We start from the raw sequence: 19,462 nt of genomic DNA on the forward strand, positions 1-19,462 counted from the left end.
TGGTGCCCCACCATGTTCAGTCACTGGCTGGAAGAAAGTATGGCCTCAGCACAAACAGGGTGGTGGAACCAGAGGGGTGGCAGCTGGGCTCTTACTCCACTGTGCTCCCGCGGCAGGAGTTCTAAGCAGCACGTGTTCAGGGCTACTGCACACTATGTTTGAAACAATATTGTCCCTGGAATGACCCTTTTCAGTGAATCCAAATAGGCTCTTTGAAATCATGCCATCTGTCAGCTGAATACTCACAGTAGATAACACATAAGCTAGCTCACCACCACCATGGTTTTCTCCCAAGTGCTGGAACTTTTCATCCCTACCAGCCAAGATAAAATTTTCTCATAGAACACAATCAGTGACATTGTTATTCAGAAAATAAAAGCATTATTTTGTTTTATTATTCCCAAAGAATCAAGCCCGTCATGAGCAGCCCACATGGTTGCTGTTCAAAGGTACTGAAAAGGGAGGCATTTAGTCACCATTATCCATCAAGAAACTCTTTACAAGGATAGGTTCCAAGTCGTTCGTGCTGCTCTTGGTCATTCAGTGACTGCAGTTTTGGCCCAGAAGCCATCCAAATGAGCAAGTGCTGAGCCATCCTCAACTCATACCCAGATGAAACAACTTGCGCAGAATTGCTGGTCCGCCCCAGTAACCCCTGTAAGAAATAACACAAAAAAATGTACTTGCAGCAAGAGAGATGGGGCGACTTCAGTCAGGAGGATGCTGAAAGGGAAGCCGGGCTGCACACAGAGCACGTTTGTCAGCACATGAAGCAAGATTGTCTAGTGAGTTGGAAAGATCCCATGACTAGTAGGGGACAACCTACTTTCAGTCCTAGCTTTGACACTGACTTGCTGTGTGAGCCTGGACGTGCTGACTCAATTTGGCAAACGTGTCTAAAGCCTCTACTACATGCAAGCTGCTACTCTTTCTGCTTTCCAACAGCTCATAATTAACTGTAGGTCAGCATTTCACAATCTCCGCCCTATTGACATTTTGGACCAGATAATTCTCTGCTGTTGGGGGCTGACGGGGCATTATAGGATGTTTAGCAGTATCCCTGGCCTCTGCTCACTAGAAGCACCCCTCCAGTTGTAACAACCAAAAAACGTCTCCGGAAATTATCAAATGTCCCCAGGGCAGCAAGGGATAGGAAGATCACTCTTGGTTCAGGACCACTGGTGTAGACACCTTGATTTCTCTCTCATATGAGTTTGGAAAAGTAAAATGAGGTCATCAGCTTTTAGAATGAAGAGTGGCTGGGTGCACTGGGAGGCTGAGGCAGGTGGATCATTTGAGGCCAGGAGTTTGAGACCAGCCTGGCCAACATGGCAAAACGCTTTCTCTACTAAAAATACAAAAATTAGCTGGGCGTGGTGGCGCATTCCTGTAATCCCAGCTACTTGAGAGGCTGAGGCAGGAGAATCATTTGAACCCAGGAGGTAGAGGTTGCAGTGAGCTGAGATCGCACCACTGCACTCCAGCCTGGGTGACAGGGCAACACCTTGCCTTAAAAAAAAAAAAATGAAGAAGAGGAATTTTTATTCCTCTGTTTACTTATTGAATCCCTACTATGTACCTGCCTCTTTATGTGTTATCTCATTAACCTCCATCTTGTGAGGTAGGCAATGTTACTTTCATTTTGCAGATGAGAAATGTAAACAAAGAGAGTGTTTAAATTAAATTAAAGAGAACTTTCCCTGGGACAACAGCTATGTATGTCCTGCTAACAGCATGACACTGCTGATGACTTCTGTCATGCTAATGACAGAAGTATGACTCAAATACAGGTCTAACTCCAAAGTCTGTGCTCTTACTGTTTGGTTTTTCCTATAACATAATAAAAACAAAGGTAAGGGACCGGGCGTGGTGGCTCACGCCTGTAATCCCAACACTTTGGGAGGCCGAGGTGGGTGGATCACTTGAGATCAGGAGTTTGAGACCAGCCTGGCCAACATGGTGAAACCCCGTCTCTACTAAAAATACAAAAATTAGCCAGGCATGGTGGCAGGCACCTGTAATCCCAGCTACTCAGGAGGCTGAGGCAGGAAAATTGCATGAACCCCAGAAGTGGAGGTGACAGTGAGCCAAGATCGTGCCACTGCACTCCAACCTGAGCAACAGAGCAAGACTCCATCTCAAAAAAAAAAAAAAGTAAGGTAGCAGATGACAGAGTACTTGATATGTGAAAGTGATTTACTATTATTATTTATCCTGCAGCAAAAGAGGGCCTAGAGTATGGAAGACAGAACACTTGGTCACTGCTAACAATGAAGAAAAGAGGCTACATCCCGTGCGGGTGGAGATGTGCTATAAATCCCTTTCCTCATCCAGGAACCAGACAGCACACTTACCTTAGCATCATATTCCAATACAGGAAGGGCATCAGGTCAGCTTTCATGACATACATGGAAAGGCGCTCTTTGCTTTGATCAAAGGGGAAGGTTTCTAGCGGCTCTGCTTTGTAGTCAAACTCGGCAAGAATCACACGGTTGTAGCCGGTCACCAGTGGACATGATGTGTAGCCATCATACTAAAATTGTAAATCAGACTGAGTTGGAAAGTAGATTTTTTTTCATGGTCCTATATGAACACTTTAGAATTTATTATTTGCTGTGAGTGATTATATATTTTTTTCTTTTCTGTATATTCTTTTTGTACTGTGAAAAATGCAAATTATATTACAAAAAAAATAGTACTAATGGCAAAAACAGTAGTACCCACACTGGAGACACTAATCAAGAAAGTGCAAAACTGTGGGAAAACATGACTTTCACACAGAATGGAAGATGCTCATTGAGACAGTGATTCTTATAAGGCATACAAACCTTCTTTGTTGGTGTTTGATTCTTCATAATCAGAGAAATTGTTCTATCAAGTATTCCTGACTGGGCAGCTATAAGAGAAATGGGAAAGTCGGAAAAATGTAAGCATCTAGGTTTTCCATGAAAACTAATTTGCAAATAACTTTAATGTAAACAAGTTAAGAAGATTCCATTTCCCATCCCTCGAAACGGTGACTAGAACATGAGCTTCTTTCTAATTGAAATTGACTACCAGAGGGGATTCTTTAATTCGTGAAAGGCCTGCACATGTGTTTCCATGGATTTGAAACTAAAGAGCCGACTCTCTCCAGTGTGGCTATAAGGATGGACCTACCCCAAAACCACTGCCTCTCCTCCTGGGGTTGAGGCTGTCAATTTAGTCTGTGTGTCAACTTAGTCAGTGTTCTTGGCCATGCGGGTTATCCCTGTGTCCCCGTTCACAGGCAGTCTGGATTGGTAGCCCCCAGGCATTTCCAGTAAGACAAAGCATGCCTTCCTCTCTCCTGCACTGTCCTGGCTGAGGCAGGACCAGGTGGATATAGATATACATATAGAGATATGCCTGTATTTCCATCTCTCTGTCTCTTTCCTAGATAACCAGATGGACACAGACAGATACATACATACATCAGGATTTTTTTGTTTTGTTTTTCTTTGGCAAGAGTGGGGAGACTGCCTTTTTTATTAGGAAAAAGTTCAAATTCCATCATTTTGTTTAATCCATCTCATCACACATGCTATTTTTTTTCCTGCTGTATTTTTAGAGCAGATATCACATCAATTCACTCATAAATCTTCCTGTCTGTATCTCTCTGATGGGGAATTTTCTTCACACAAACCCACAGTATTTTCACACCCCAAATATTAGTAATAGTTTCTTCATATAATCTAAACCCAGTTTGTGTTCAATTTTGAATAATTAAGACTGCCCAGATGGGCACTGTGGCTCATGCCTGTAATCCCAACACTTTGGGAGGCCGAGGAAAGTGGATCATTTGAGGTCAGGAGTTCAAGACCAACCTGGCCAATATAATGAAACCCCATCTCTACTAAAAATACAAAAATTAGTCAGGTATGATGGTACATGCCTGTAATCCCAGCTACTCAGGAGGCTGAGGCAGGAGAATTGCGTGAACCCAGGAGGTGGAGGTTGCAGGGAGCTGAGATCGTACCACTGCACTCCACCCTTGGCGATAAAGTGAGACATCATCTCAGAAAAAAAAATAAAAAGACTGACCTTTTAAGGAGACAGCAGTTTGTGGCCGAGCATGGTGGCTTACGCCTGTAATCTCAGCAGTTTGGGGGACCAAGGTGTGCAGATCACTTGAGGCCAGGACTTTGAGACCAGCCTGGCCAACATGGTGAAACCTGTCTCTACTAAAAATACACAAAATTAGCCAGGCATGGTGCTGCTCCTGCAATTCCAGCTACTCAGGAGGCTGAGGCACAATAATTGCTTGAATTCAGAGGCAGAGGTTGCAATGAACTGAGATCGCACCACTGCACTCCAGCCTGCATGAGGGAGTGAGACTCTGTCTCAAAAATAAAATAAAGATACAGCAGTTTGTGTCTCTAGAAGTAGAACATGGGATTCACTTTTGAGGAAAGATGGGTTACCTTTGTATTATAAAATGCTTATTGGAGTGGTTATTTCGTAATCTCCCAAATCAGGGGTTAGCAAACTTTTTCTGTAAAGAAAAATTGCAGGCCTTGTGGGCCAATGGCAAATCAAAGATATTATGTAATGACAAAAAACAAAATTTCCACTATACAAAAACAGGCAGTGGACTGCACTGGCCCATAAACTATAGTTTGCTGATGCCCAAATCGAAGAAGCAATGATATTTTTTCTGGAATGGGTGGGGGTCAAAAAATGAAGAGTAAACAACTCTGCTTAAAAATATTAAATAAGGCTGGGCGTGGTGGCTCACACCTGTCATCCCAGCACTTTGGGAGGCTGAGGTGGGTGGATCACTTGAGTTCAGGAGTTCAAGAACAGCCTGACCAATGTGGTAAAACCACATCTCTACAAAAAATAGAAAAATTAGCCAGGTCTGGTGGCAGGTGCCTGTAATCCCAGCTGCTCAGGAGGCTAAGGCAAGAGAATTGCTTGAACCCAGGAGGCAGAGGTTGCAGTGACCCAAGATCATGACACTGCACTCCAGCCTGGGCAACAAAGCAAGACTCCATCTAAAAATATATATATATTAAATGAGGCCAAGCGTGGTGGTTAATGCCTATAATCCCAACATTTTGGGAGGCCAAGGCAGAAGGATTGCTTGAGCCCAGGAGTTTGAGACCAGCCTGGGCAATATAGGGAGACCCTATCTCTACAGATATTTTAAAAATTAGCTGGGTATGGTGACACGTGCCTACAGTTCCAGCTACTTGGGGGTGTTGAAGTGGAAGGATCACTCGAGCGCAAGAGGTCAAGGCTGCAGTGAGCCATGATTGCTCCACTACACTCCACCCTGAGCAAAAGAGCGAGACCCTGTCTCTAAAAAAAGAAAAAAAATGAAATGGCTATATTCACTGTGGGCAAAGCAACATCTCTAAAGATCATATTTCCCTTTTGGAAAACTGTGTTCCTCTTTGAGGGCCATAAAGAGTTTGGAATCTGAACTGAGAACACCTGAGGAGGCCACAGCAGCAGGACATCAAGGCCAACAGAAAAGGAGCAGAGACATCCACTGGGTGCCACTGCAGACAGGTGAGGCCTGTGAAGCCAGGCAGCAGTCACTCAACATCTAGGCTTAAAGCGTGCATGGGTGCAGGTGTGCGGGAGTTGGGTTTTGCCCTGTATTACAATCCCCTTCTATCATGCCCAGGCCTTCAGTTAACTTTGGTTAAATGCCACATCCTGATCTCAGCTGTGTTGAGAGTGATTAAAGGAGCATCCTGGGGCAGAGAGAAGCAGAGAAGGGGACATGAGCTCAGGAAAGTCAGATTCAACATGGCAAGATGGGTCTTGCTCACAACAGCGTAGGGGTCTGGACGGAGGCTTGGTGGCAAGTAAACCCAAGGACAGATTTGTGGAAAAAGTGTGGCATTGCCTTGGGATACTCAGAGGATTTGGGGAAGGGAATCTAAGAAGAAATGAAGATCTGCTTGGGAAAAGCTAGTACTATTGTAATTTGGGCATTGAAGAGAAGAGTAAACAGACTTTTACACAGGTGAACTATTAGGTTGGTGCAAAAGTAATTGCGGTTAATGGCATTACGCTTAATGGCAAAAACTGCAATTACTTTTGCACCAACCTAAATAACAGGTAAAGAGCACTCATTATGGTACTGTTTGAATAAAAATGGGTTGGACACAATCCAGATATAATTAAGAGTGGACTCATTATATAAGCTCTAGAGCAACCATAGAATAGGTTGCAGATTGTAAGACACAAATGTAAAAACAATGGGGACAAGCCCTCTGTGGTTGGGGGACCGTGGAAGCCACGCAGATGCACTGCAGGACTGGGAGCAAAAGACTTTCCACTTAGAATATTTTTGTTCAGTCATATTCAGTCTTATCTATCTGGAACATCGAGTTAAATATTTGTTTGAAGAAGGCTAAAAGCTGGGTAATCTGGGCCTCATATCACAGGTAGTTTCACCACATAAATTCAGCAGGCTTACATTAAATGAATGTCATTTCAAAGTATCACCCCACAGACTACCTATAAATTACAAACAGAGAGAGTACTTTTATAATGAAAGAGAGAGAGAGAGAGAGAGAGAGAGAGAGAGAGAGAGAGAGAGAACACCCCTTAACCCAGTGAGAAAGTCAAGCTTCACCAAAGACAAGACAAACTAACATGACAGGCTCCTGAGGTGCTACAGAGGGAGGTACACAGCCTCAGGCACGGAGATTTTTGCCAAAACATATAACCCGAATCGAACCATAAGAAAGCAACTAGACAATTCTAAATTGTGGGGTATTCTACAAGGTAACTGGCCTGGAATCTTCAAAAATGTCAATGTCATGAAAGTAAAGAAACAAATGTCAGAAGGCCTGCTGTATAGTAAAGGGGACCAAAGAGGCATTTCGCCCAATGCAGTGTGTGATCCTTGACTGGCTGGTGGATTTAAGGAGGGGCTGGGATGACAAAGGACATCTTTAGGAAAATATACATAAATACAGGCTGGGTGCCGTGGCTCACACCTATAATCCTAGCACTTTGGGAGGCCAAGGGGGACAGATCACCTGACTCCAGGAGTTTGAGACCAGCCTGGCCAAGTTGGTGAAACCCCATCTCTACTAAAAATACAAAAACTAGCCAGGTGTGGTGGTGGGTGCCTGTAATCTCAGCTACTTGGGAGGCTGAGGAAGGAGAATAGCTTGAACCTGGGAGACAGAGGTTGCAGTGAGCTAAGAATGTGCCACTGCACTCCAGCCCAGGCAACAAGAGTGAAATTCTGTCCCCCCACCAAAAATATATATATATATATACACACACACATTATATATATACACATAATATAAATAATATACATATATATATAAATATGATGAAGCAAATGTCACAAAATATTAATAATTGGTTAATACCTGAAAGGTATATGAGTATTATAATTTATTTCAAATTTGTATAGGTTTGAGATTTTTTTAAATAAAAAGTTGGGAGGAAGTTAACATGAATAATGAAAAAGACATTCGGTGAGTTTCCTAGATAGTCTACCTTGAGGTTGAAATAGTCAGCAAAAGCACCACAATCTGTTCCACAGGTGTCTCATTCACAGAAAACACTACTGTACTGGAGGTCTTGTGTTTTATAGCATCCAGAAAAGACAGTCCTGTCAGTAGAGGACAGAATCTAAAAGGCAATTCTCCCCATCACTGCTGGTGCAGAACATCGAGGTGAAGAATTTAGTTTTCCAGGCTGAGGCCTTAATCATGTACTACTCAGGACATGCTCCACTGTATTTGTCTTAACAGGACAATTTTCTGGTCTGCAAGTTTCACTGACTTGCATGTGTTTTCTGGGAAAACAAATGCTTCCCGAGCTTTATGGTGTTTCAGGCAGAAGAAAAATAGCCAACCTGCCGGGTGGCCGAGGCAAAGAATACCAGGGATGCCAGTATGGCAGTATGAGAAGTAACAGAATTCAAGAGAGCTGGAAAAGTGATGCACTCCCTCTAAGTCCCCTTCTTCTGACAACAACCCCTCTGACCTAGAAAAGGTAGATAAGATCATGCTATTCTGGGGCAAAACACTCAAAAGGCACTTTTTGCTTTCTATGACACTGGGTTCATTGACAACTTGCTTCTGTCTTAGGAAGGTCAAAGTCATTTTTAGGACACAGAACTTTCTTCATTATTTGGAATGCTGTTGGTGCCAAGTCTTTTTTTTTTTTTTTTTTTTGAGATGAAGCCTTGCTCTGTCATCCAGGCTGGAATGCAGTGGTGCGATCTTGGTTCACTGCAACCTCCACCTCCCAGATTCAAGCAATCTTCTGCCTCAGCCTCCTGAGTAGCTGGGATTGCAGGCGCCTGCCACATGCCTGACTAATTTTTGTATTTTTAGTAGAGATGGGGTTGCACCATGTTGGCCAGGCTGGTCTCAAACTCCTGGCCTCAAACGACCTGCCTGCCTGAGCATCCCAAAGTGCTGGGATTACAGGCAGGAACCACCATCTCTGGTCGATGCCAAGTTTTTGTTTTTGTTACAGTAGTGCCTCAAGGTGACATCTTTTTGAGAAAGAGAGAAATAGAGCTGGTTATTTTACCTACTGCAGCAGCGGTCTTTGACGTAGGAAGGTTGGTACAGTCCCCAATCCCAAACACATTTGGGTACCTCTTGTGTTGCAGAGTTTCTTTATCCACATCCACCCAACCAGCAGCATCAGCCACAGGACTGGTCTTGAGGACATCTGGTGGGCCCATTGGTGGTGTGACATGAAGCATTTCATACTACACACAAGGAGAGAATTCACATTTTCATTTATTCAATATTTCCACAGCTCCGCAAGCTCTCCCCTGACCTTCCTTACTCCATACACTGTGCTATGGCTGCACGAAGCATTATACAATCAGCACTTGTATCAGTCCACACCCTCTCCAAGATCTTATGTGTTCTCCTGGGGGATGGTGATAAGCTAAATAACCATTCTCTCAGTTGACATGATCTCCCCTTACAGAGACCAAGAGATCCCTGTGGCCACACACATAGGGGTACATGAGATATTGGAGTAAAGCTTACTAATAACTCTGAAAGAATCCACTGACGTTTTTATTAATACTAAAATAAAGGGGTGGTATATTTCAGTTGCAGTCTCTCTGACCCTCAGCTGTCAACTTGTAAAGTTTAGCACCTCAGTGTTATTCTGTAAGGTGATGCTCAGCGTCCATTAAACTTGTAAAGGACGTGTTAGGAGCTGGTAAGAAAGCATCATTCCCAAATATGTGTCAACTTCAAAACACATAAAGGAAACTGTCAGAACACCAATTTAAGATGAAAAGGGGTGGTAAAAATATTAGCTAGCTCTTTGGAAAAGGAGCCAGGGGTCTGATTCAGTACTGGATTTACTTTTCAGTGCAGAAGGCAGAGGTGAATTTTTTTCCAAAACACCGTTATCAAAGCTACCCTTGGTAGTGGTGCACTGACCCATCCTAATCACTTTTCAGGGTTCATTTAATTTTTTTGTTTATGTAATATTCTTTCACATTTTGTAGTTGGTTCTTATTATGCTTTTTATTTATTTTTAACAAACTCCATCCAGCAACTTCATCAATTTGCTAGTGGGTGCAGTTAAGGACACACTGATTGAAATGTTCACGACATGTCATTAGGGTAAAAATGTAAGCGTTTCAAGACAATTCCAACCTTGTGAGATAGTCAATAGCCCTCCATTTCCATAAGGAGTCCAATGGTCCCATGCCCTCAGAAAGGCTCAGCAGTCACTGATGGCAATGGGAATTAGGAAGATGACTTGTACTTATTACAACTCTCAGACAAATATAAGCTTAATTAACCTCAGGGAAGGAGCACTGCAAATGGCTGCTGCTCGTCTGCAGGATAATCTTGGGTGGAGGGTGGCTCTTGGGGACATGGGTCCCTGAGGCCAGGTCTGTTAATGAACATTAAAACTGAATGCATGTTTGCAGGATAATGGATGAAATGTCAACAACTATCATCCACCAAATTATTAATGCCCTGTCTGCATTTCTGCAGTCAACTAGAACTACTTTTGAGACAGTGTTTCATTCTGTTGCCAGACTGGAGGGGAGTGGCTTGATCATAGCTCACCATAACCTCTAACTACTGGGCTCAAGCAATCCTCCTGCCTCAGCCTCCTAAATACCTGGGACTACAGGCATGTACCACCACATCCAGCTAGTTTGTTGTTGTTGTTGTTTTTCTTTTAGTAGAGACTGAGTCTTGCTGTGTTGCCCAGGCTGGTCTCAAACTCCTGGGCTCAAGCAACCCACCTGTCTCAGCCTCTCAAAGTGCTGGGATTACAGATGCAAGCTACCATACCTGACCTAGAACTACATTTCTGAACTGAGGTCTAAACCTTACTAGCGTCATCTTGGTGGAGTTAATGTGTTTGAATTTCACAAGTACACATAAATTCCACACCTCTTTTCTAAAAGAAAAGCTAAATACTTTCACATAATCATCATAAAGGTATGGAGTTTGACCTAACACTCTACAAAAGAAGAAATACTAGGGTCTACTTTATGGATTTATTAGAAATTAATGGCCAGGTGCAGTGGCTCATGCCTGTAATCCCAACACTTTGGAGGCCAAGGTGGCCAGATGGCTTGAGCTCAGGAGTTCGAGACCAGCCTAGGTAATGTAGTGAAACCCCTCTCTACCAAAAATACAAAAAGTTAGCTGGGCGTGGTAGTACATGCCTGTTGTCCCAGCTCCTCAGGAGGTTGAGATAGGAGGATGGCTTGCTTGAGGCCGGGAGGTGGGGATCGTAGTGAGCCAAGATCACACCACTACACTCCAGCCTGGGTGACAGAGCAAGATCCTGCCTCCAAAAGAAAAAAAAGAAAGAAAAAGAAATTAACACTGGGTCGGGTGTGGTGACTCACACCTGTAATTCCAACACTTTGGGAGGCCAAGGCAGGCAGATCACTTGAGCCCAGGAGTTTGAGACCAGCCTTGGCAACATAGTAAAACCCAGTCTTTACAAAAAATACAAAAATTACCCGTGCATGGTGGTGCATGCCTATAGACCCAGCTACTCAGGAGGCTGAGGTAAGAGGATTGCCTGAGCCTGGGAAGTAGAGGCTGCAGTGAGCCATGAGCCATGGTTGTCCACTGCACTCCAACCTGGGTGACAGAGTGAGACCCTGTCTCAAAAAAAGAGAGAGAGAGAGAGAGAGAAAGAAGGAAAGAAAGAAAGAAAGAAAGAAAGAAAGAAAGAAAGAAAGAAAGAAAGAAAGAAAGAAAGAAAGAAAGAAAGAAAGAAAGAAAGAAAGAAAGAAAGGAAGAGAAAGAAAGAAGGGAGGGAGGGAGGGAAACAAACATTGGCACTTAGTTATAACTTGTTCATTATCCATCATTTATTTCTGTAACTATATAGGATAAATAACTTGGTTCTCCTTTGTTAACATACATAGTCCATTCAGTGTGGTGGTTTTCAAACTTTAATGTTTATTAGCAGCATTTGGGAGACTTGTGGAAAATACAGGTTCCCAGGCTGTACCATGCCGAGATCCCAATCTAGTAGATCTGGGTAAAGCACAGGAATCTATACTTTAACAAAATCTGCTAGTGATTCTGACATGTAAAATCTGTGGATCACATTCCTACAGTCTCGAAGGAACAGGTTCATTTACAAAGAAAAATAGAATGCTATTACTTGGACAAGTCACTTCACCTCTTTGGTCTTTAATTTGCTTATCCATAAAGAAATGTACTAGACTAGACAATCTCCAAAGTCTCTTCTAGTTCTTGGACTCTGTGGTGTAAAACAAGTTTAGATTTTTTTAAACTTAGGGGACTGGGATCAATTCACAAGTTCTCTAATAAAGATTCAAAATTATAAACTTTGGGTTACATTTACTTTTTTTTTTTTTTTTTTTTTTTGAGACTGAGCTTCCATCTGTCACCCAGGCTGGAGTGCAGTTGCACAATCTCAGCTCACTGCAACCTCCGCCTCCCGGGTTCAAGCAATTCTCTGCCTCAGCCTCCCGAGTAGCTGGGATTACAGGCTCCCGCCACCACACCCGGCTAATTTTTGTATTTTCAGTAGAGACAGGGTTTCACCATCTTGGCCAGGCTGGTCTTAAAACTCCTGACCTTGTGATCCACCTGCCTGGGCCTCCCAAAGTGCTGGGATTACAGATGTGAGCCACCACACCTGGCACAATTCTTTCCATCAGTTGTTCTTAATCCTGGTTGAACATGAGAGTCATTAGGGGAAGTTTTGAAATTTCCCATCCTCAATCTGTACCCCAAACCAATTAACTAAAACCTCTGGTAGGGAGACCAGGCATCAGCACATTTTAAAAGCTCCCTAATGTGTAGCCAGGGTTAAGAGCCACAGCTTTAAATCCTTCTGGTGGATTTTTTGCAATTCAGATTTTAAGAGTGGAACTAACTGTCTGACCTGAAATCCTATAATTCAAAAGGGACACAAATATCTTCTTTCATTACAAACTCTTTAGAAGAATAATAACCATTCATTTATCCACACCCCTACCTATAACCTCAGCTATCCAGAGGACAGTTGAGAACCAAAGTACTGACAAAATTAAGTTCATGCACTCAAGTTCATACACTTTGCTCATAAAAACTTGCTTCGGGCTCTCACTCATAGCCCATTTTAGTGAAAGCCCAACTTGGGCTCACTCAGATGGGGGCTCCTTTGTGAAGTAAAACCGAGCTCACTCATATGAGCTCTCACTCACAGCCCATTTGAGTGAGCCCATTTGAGGAGCAGCAATTTAAAAGAGCTAAAGCTGGAGGGACTGTCCAAAGTCACTTACAACTGCCTGACAGCCAGGAAAAAGGAAAACTACACAAAGGACACACATAAAAACAAAGAGCAGTAATTTGAGACCCTTCCATAAAGTGATAACTAGCTCCAAACATTCCGGTAGCCTCTCTGTGCATAACTACACAGGAGCTATTCAAAACGATGCCCCTGAGCTGCTGCCGAGAGACGCTAGATGAGCCTGGGACAACCTGTGACACCAGAAAGTAAAGGAAGTGCCCAAACACATGATGGGGCACAAGAGCCAGCTGGAAGGGGCACCTACTGACCAAATCCAGAACAATTTGAGCACCAAAATAATTAAAAACAATAATGAATGATACACCATCGGAAAAAAAAATAGGAACCCATGAGTTCATACCAATAGTAAATTAACTAAGAGAGAAGCAAAGACTCTTGCTGAAAGAATGCCAAGAGGTTGCTGGCAAATGTGCAGGAAATATTACGGTTAGAAAATCATCATTTCGCAACCACCCATAGTAAAGATTTGATTAGGCAAGGATCGTCAATGGATGCTAACTCTAGTGGGGAGACTTGAACGAGTAGATTATTTGCATGGTTTTAAAGTGTCTTCCCACAGACTTCTTATTAGTAGCAAGGGAGAAAACAAATTGCAATTATTCAATGGAAAAACTGGACCACATCTTGTCTGCTGATCAAAATTAACATCACCAATGAAGGGCAGATGAACATTGTATGCTTGCAAATGTGATACCTTAGAAGGGCACAATGCTTTCGCGAATGTTCCAGTCTAAAAAACAGAGCCTGAGGCCGGAAGCAATGGCTCATGCCTGTAATCCCAGCATCAGGAGGCCGAGCAGGCGGATGGCTTGCAATCAGGAGTTTGAGACCAGCCTGGCCAACATGGTGAAACCCTGTCACTACTAAAAATAAAAATAAAAAAATTAGCCAGGCATGGTGGTGCACACCTGTAGTCCCAGCTACTCCTGAGGCTGAGGCAGGAGAATCACTTGAACCTGGGAAGCAGAGGCTGCAGTGAGCTGAGATTGTGCCACTGCACTCCAGCCTGGGTAACACAGCAAGACTTTGTCTCAAAAATAAATAAATAAATAGCAGAGCCTGAAACTAATCACTAGAAAACACAGACAAACCCAAAATGAGGAACATTCTACTGAAAGAAAAGCGGTGGCAAGAGGGCTGTATTATTTCAAAATATCAACATCATAGAAGACAATGAAAAGCTATAGAAATGTCCCAGATTAAAGGAGGCTAAATAGACCTCACAATTGAATGCAGTACCTGACTGTAGCCTGAGTCCTGCACTGGAGGAAAAAATGCTATAAACACAGTTGGGCCACTCAACTAAACTGGAATACAAATAGTAAGTTAAAAACTTGTATCTGTGCTAAATTTACTGAGTTGATAATTGTACTGTGGTTATGTAAGAGAACACTCCTATTTTAGAAAATTAACACTAAAGTATTTGGGGCTAAAGAGACCTGATGCATGATATATGTAAATTTCCTTTGGAAAAACTAGATATGGATGGATGGATGGATGGATGGATGGATGGATGGATGGATGGATGGATAGATGGATGGATGACAGAAAGATATAGATAGACAAAGACAGAAGAAAGAAAGAAAGAAAGAAAGAAAGAAAGAAAGAAAGAAAGAAAGAAAGAAAGAAAGAAAGAAAAGAAAGAAAGAAAGAAAGAAAGAAAGAGAGAGAGAAAGAAAGAAAGAGAGAAAGAAAGAAAGAGAGAGAAAGGAAGGAAGGAAGGAAGGAAATCAAATGATAAAGCTAAAGCAAATGGGGTAAAATTCTATAAGTGAATCTAGGTAAAAGCTACATACAATTTTCTTTGTACTATTTTTATTTTGCAACTTCTCTAAGTGAGATTCTTTCTTTTTTTTTTTTTTTTTTTGAGATGGAGTCTCACTCTGTCGCCCAGGCTGGAGTGCGGTGGCACAATCTCGGCTCACTGCAGCCTCTGCCTCCTGGGTTCCAGCGATTCTCCTGCCTCAGCCTCCCGGGTAGCTGAGATTACAGGGACGTGCCACCATACCCAGCTAATTTTTGTATTTTTAGTAGAGATGGGGCTTCACCATGTTGGCCAGGCTGGTCTCGAACCCCTGACCACAAGTGATCCTCCTGCCTCAGCCTCCCAAAGTGCTAGAATTATAAGCAAGAGCCACAGTGCCTGGCCTGAGATTATTTCCAACCAAAAGTTTTTTAAATTATGACCCTGAATCATCAGTAACATTTCAAGTGATATTTAGTACACTATTTTAAAAAGGAAAGATGTATCAATAAGTTTTAGGAAGAGCAGAGCTAAAAAGCTTAAAATTTGAAGTTTTGAAGTTTCAAAGAAGTCTAGTCTTTGGTTCACTTCAAAATTCCTTTTTATGGAACCCTTCATTTCTTGAAAACTTCTGAATGAATAAAATATGACTCTGTAACATTTTCTCATCGCCAACAGCTTTTGCCAAAATGATGTAAACAAATATTCTTCCATGCATGCTTCTCCAGATGCTTTTACATCTTGTTCTTAACCTCATAACACCTCCAGAAAGTACTATTCCCGCTTCACAGAAGAAGAAACTCAGACACCAAGACCAACCCCATGCAACAAAGGCCAAATCTTTCCAAGAAGCATGGTAGCTCTGGCCAGATCCTTCAAGGGGAAATATTTTTATATTTTTAAAGATAGCCTCTTCCACAGGTGAAAGACATCCCTGTTGTTCTTTTTTCTTTTTTTTTTTTTCTTTTTTTTTTTTTCTTTTTTTTTTTTTTTTTTGAAATGCAGTGTCGCTCTGTTGCCCAAGCTGGAGTGCAATAGCATGATCTCGGCTCACTGCAACCTCCACTTCCTGGCTTCAAGCGATTCTCCTGCCTCATCCTCCCCAGTAGCTGGGACTACAGGCACCCACCATCACGCCCAGCTAATTTTCGTATTTTTAGTAGAAACAGGGTTTCACCATGTTGGCCAGCCTGGTCTCGAACTCCTGACTTCAAGTGATCCACCTGCCTTGGCCTTCCAAAGTGCTGGGATTACAGGCGTGGGCCACCATGCCCAGCCAATCCCTGTTTTCTTGAACTACCCACAGGGTTACTTCCTGCTCACAAGCAGGACTGTTTCTCACATGCTGCCAATTGAGACAATCACCAGGTCTTGCATGCGAGGAAGCCCTCCCTTACCTCTAAGCAGTAACCGAAGTTGTGGAATATTTTTGGCTACCTCAAGTCACTCGATGCCAGGAAAAGTTGAGTCAAAGGAATAGGACAAAAATTCCCTTGGCACCAGTTAAAAACACCTTCTCACCTCCCACTGACACAGCCTCTTACATCTTTCTCTTCCCCACCCATTTTGGCCTACTTTCTTGCCCTATCACTTCCCTAAGATGCTCATTTCACCCGGTCTTCCCCAGCACACAATGATGGCAGACAGGGTGGTGCGAGCCCCCATGTGTCTATGGCACGTTTCAGGAGACAACGCTGCAGACTGACAGCTTAGCCTCACCACTCACTGAAATCACTTGGGTCTCTCCAGGTTTGTCCAGGTTCTCAAATACAGCCTCTTGTTTATCGGCTCGGACTTCAATGAGGTTTTGCTTGTAGTTAACAGTGAGGTTCCGCTCCCGGATGATCTCCTGCAGGGCATCTGCATACTTCTTAACCCCAAAAATGGCTCCAAGAGAAGTATTGAAAATGATATTGGCCTTGGATCGCTTCCCTGTCTGAGAAAAAAAAAAAAAAAACCATTAACACCAAAGCATGACTCCAGCTGCCTTCTTTTAAAAAAAAAAAATCTAGACAAGAATTAAAACCCTCAGCAGAGACTTGGCTAGTTTTTGCCACCATTATGTCCTGGCAGGGCAACGGGTAGACCAATCCACTGCCTCCTCCTTACGTTCTGCCCATGACATACAACTAAGTATACACTTGAGTTGGGGGCTGAGGTGGGCACTGTTCAGCTGAAGGCCAGAGGTGAAGGTTAGGTCCAGGTCAAGATAGAATAGAGCAGAATGGAATGTTTATTCATATGTTCATCTATTCATTCACTCAATAAATATTTAACAAAGTTCTAGAGTTGGCCAGATACTATCCTAGGTGCTGAGGGAACAGCAGTGAGCAAAACTGAGTTCCAGCCAGGCGCAGTGCCTCACACCTGTAATCCTAGCATTTTGGGAGGCCGAGGTGGGCAGACCACCTGAGGTCAGGAGTTCCAGACCAAACTGGCCAACATGGTTCAAGATCAGCCTGTCTCTACTAAAAATACAAAAATTAGCTGGGCGTGGTGGCAGGTGCCTGTAATCTCAGCTACTCAGGAGGCTGAGGCAGGAGAATCGCTTGAACCCCAGAAGCAGAGTTTGCAGTGAGCTGAGATCGCACCATTGCACTCCAGCCTGGGTGACAGAGCAAAACTCTGTCTCAAAAAATAAAACTAAACTAAAAAGCAACAACAACAAAACCTTGATTTCCTACCTTCTTGATATTGTTCAGAGAGGCCAATATTCTCCCAAATGCTGAAGATCTTATGGTACACAAAAGAGAACTTTCCTCTTAGGTCATCCAAGACTTGGGAGAAAAGAATTACACAAAGGAAGTTTCCAGGATGGAAGAAACAGCTAGTTTCTTATTCTTTCCTTTGCTTGGCTCCTTTCAGGACTTGCTCACCCGGATCTCACCATTTGAAGAAGTTAGGTGAGTAAGTGCCTCAAAAGGTTATGCCAACCCCTTAGGACCCAGGATGAACTTTCTTGGAGTCAGAAATGATTACTGGAACTGTCTTTAATTCCCTACCTCACAGGGCTGTTGCAGTTTAAAGAATTCAGGGGATGGTCTTGCCCAGTCCCAGCCTCCACGCACACATTCAACCACTCCCCAGCCCATTCTTCCCCACCCTTCTTCCTGTGTGTTCCCGTACATGACTATGGGCTGCTTGGAACCCTGCCACGGTCTCAAGCCAAACCACACTTTGATAAACTAAATGTCACACCCCAGGCAAGAGCAGGGAGGGCAAGAGCAGCTTCCCTCACAAGATTAAGCCAGGTGTACTGGAGCTGCAGACACCTGCTCTTACACAGAGAGCATTTGGAGAATGCTGAGAAAGTCTCTTCCTGCCCAAATATCTCTTTCCATGAAGGTTTAAAGTTACATGAGAACATTTTTTTGCTTTCAAAGTTGGCATGTTACCTATCCTTTTTTTAAATGTATACCCAAAGGACAGAAAATATTCATCAGCTTAAGCTTGAGTGGAAGTAGTTGATAGCATTATGGATAAAAATGAACAATCTGCAACTCATTGTCTAACTATATGGAAATATTTAAACAATCTCTCCAGTAGACTTTTTTTTTTGAAGACGGAGTTTCGCTTTTGTTGCCCAGGCTGGAGTGTGATGGCCCGATCTGGGCTCACCACAACCTCCACCTCCCAGGTTCGAGCAATTCTCCTGCCTCAGCCTCCCAAGTAGCTGGAATTACAGGCATGTACCACCATGCTCAGCTAATTTTTTTTGTATTTTTAGTAGAGATGGGATTTCTCCATGTTGGTCAGGCTGGTCTTGAACTCCCAACCTCAGGTGATCCACCCACCTCGGCATCCCAAAGTGCTGGGATTACAAGTGTGAGCCACCACACCCAGCATCCAGTAGACTTGTACACACATATTTTAAAAGTATGTAACAAAGACTATTTAATATTACATAATACATCTAAATTTTTCATGTACACTATGACTGTAACCCTATTTAAGTATACAGAAAAGAAGCTAGAAAGCCATGTCAAATTGAAAACTGCAGCTTTATTAAAGCAATTGGGTCATGAGTGATTTTCTCCTCTTTTCTATTTTATAAACTTCCAGTTATCTAATTTTGTACATATGTAACAAAAATGTAGAGATAAAAAAGGGATTACGATAGAGATAAAATGGAATTCCTGCAATGAGTGAATGAGCACCGTCTTCCCTGCTCATCTCTGTCCCCGGAAAGGAAGCACACCTTCCTGAAGTAGGCTTCTGATAAATACATGATCTTCTGGGGGGCTCCAGCACACTTCACTGGAGTATTTGGGAAGGTGAAGATGGCATTGCCCTCCTTGAAGTCCTGCAGAGCTTTCCATGTCTTCTCTACAGTCTTAACTGAATAATTCGACCCTATTTTGGGATGAGCAAAACCTTCAGGTAGGCCTTTAATCTGCAACAAAGTACACAAAAATCATTTTAAACAAAAGCGCAATGTCCTTAGAGTCCTTGTTCTTTGCCATTTCTACAGCCTTTCAAATATTTCAGTACTATGATTATCCACCAGTACCCACATGCCTACAGCAGGCAGGTGGGTGAGGGTTCCAAGACCAGAGCTGTGGCACCTGCAGTCACCTGTCAAACTGCAGCATGGGCTCAGCTCAGAGGAACCCTCCAACTCCCTGGCCTTGAGAACATAATTTGAATACAACTTTTCCCACCATGAGAGTGAGGACAAGACGCCAGCCAGCCATCCTTTTAGGAGAACCAGTTGACTTACTGGAAAGAACAATTGGCAGGACCAAGAGCCATTTATATCGTCAAGAATTTAAATCACCCTTTATCAGGTTGTACCAGACCAAACTCTAGGTAAAGGCATAAAGCCAGGTACCTACAAACATGGACTTTAGGATCCCACATGCCAGTCTGAGTCCTGGCTCTTCCACTTACCAGCATTGTGACCCTGCATAAATTACGTAATACTTC

The 19,462-nt window shown here is 43.1% G+C and overlaps 1 protein-coding gene across 4 annotated transcripts in view; it reads right to left on the reverse strand.

Moving 5' to 3' along the window:
* Window positions 1–358: 358 nt before the first annotated feature.
* The window catches only part of SQOR (sulfide quinone oxidoreductase), a 58,632-nt gene continuing 39,528 nt past the window's right edge, over window positions 359–19,462 (reverse strand). For 2 of the 4 annotated variants that reach the window (XM_011756939.2, XM_011756933.2), the window contains exons 5-10: window positions 18,735–18,929; window positions 16,263–16,472; window positions 8,545–8,728; window positions 2,829–2,896; window positions 2,355–2,533; window positions 359–655 (exon numbers count right to left, since the gene is read on the reverse strand). In XM_011756939.2, the coding sequence (XP_011755241.1) occupies window positions 598–655; window positions 2,355–2,533; window positions 2,829–2,896; window positions 8,545–8,728; window positions 16,263–16,472; window positions 18,735–18,929 (894 nt within the window). In that variant the 3' untranslated portion in view covers window positions 359–597. Of the gene's footprint in view, window positions 656–2,354; window positions 2,534–2,828; window positions 2,897–4,021; window positions 4,203–8,544; window positions 8,729–16,262; window positions 16,473–18,734; window positions 18,930–19,462 lie in introns of those variants that run through there. The other 2 variants (XM_071066913.1, XM_071066915.1) reach the window with 2 other exon arrangements.

Source organism: Macaca nemestrina, chromosome 7 (assembly GCF_043159975.1).
Source record: "Macaca nemestrina isolate mMacNem1 chromosome 7, mMacNem.hap1, whole genome shotgun sequence".
Classification (NCBI taxonomy): Eukaryota; Metazoa; Chordata; class Mammalia; order Primates; family Cercopithecidae; genus Macaca; species Macaca nemestrina.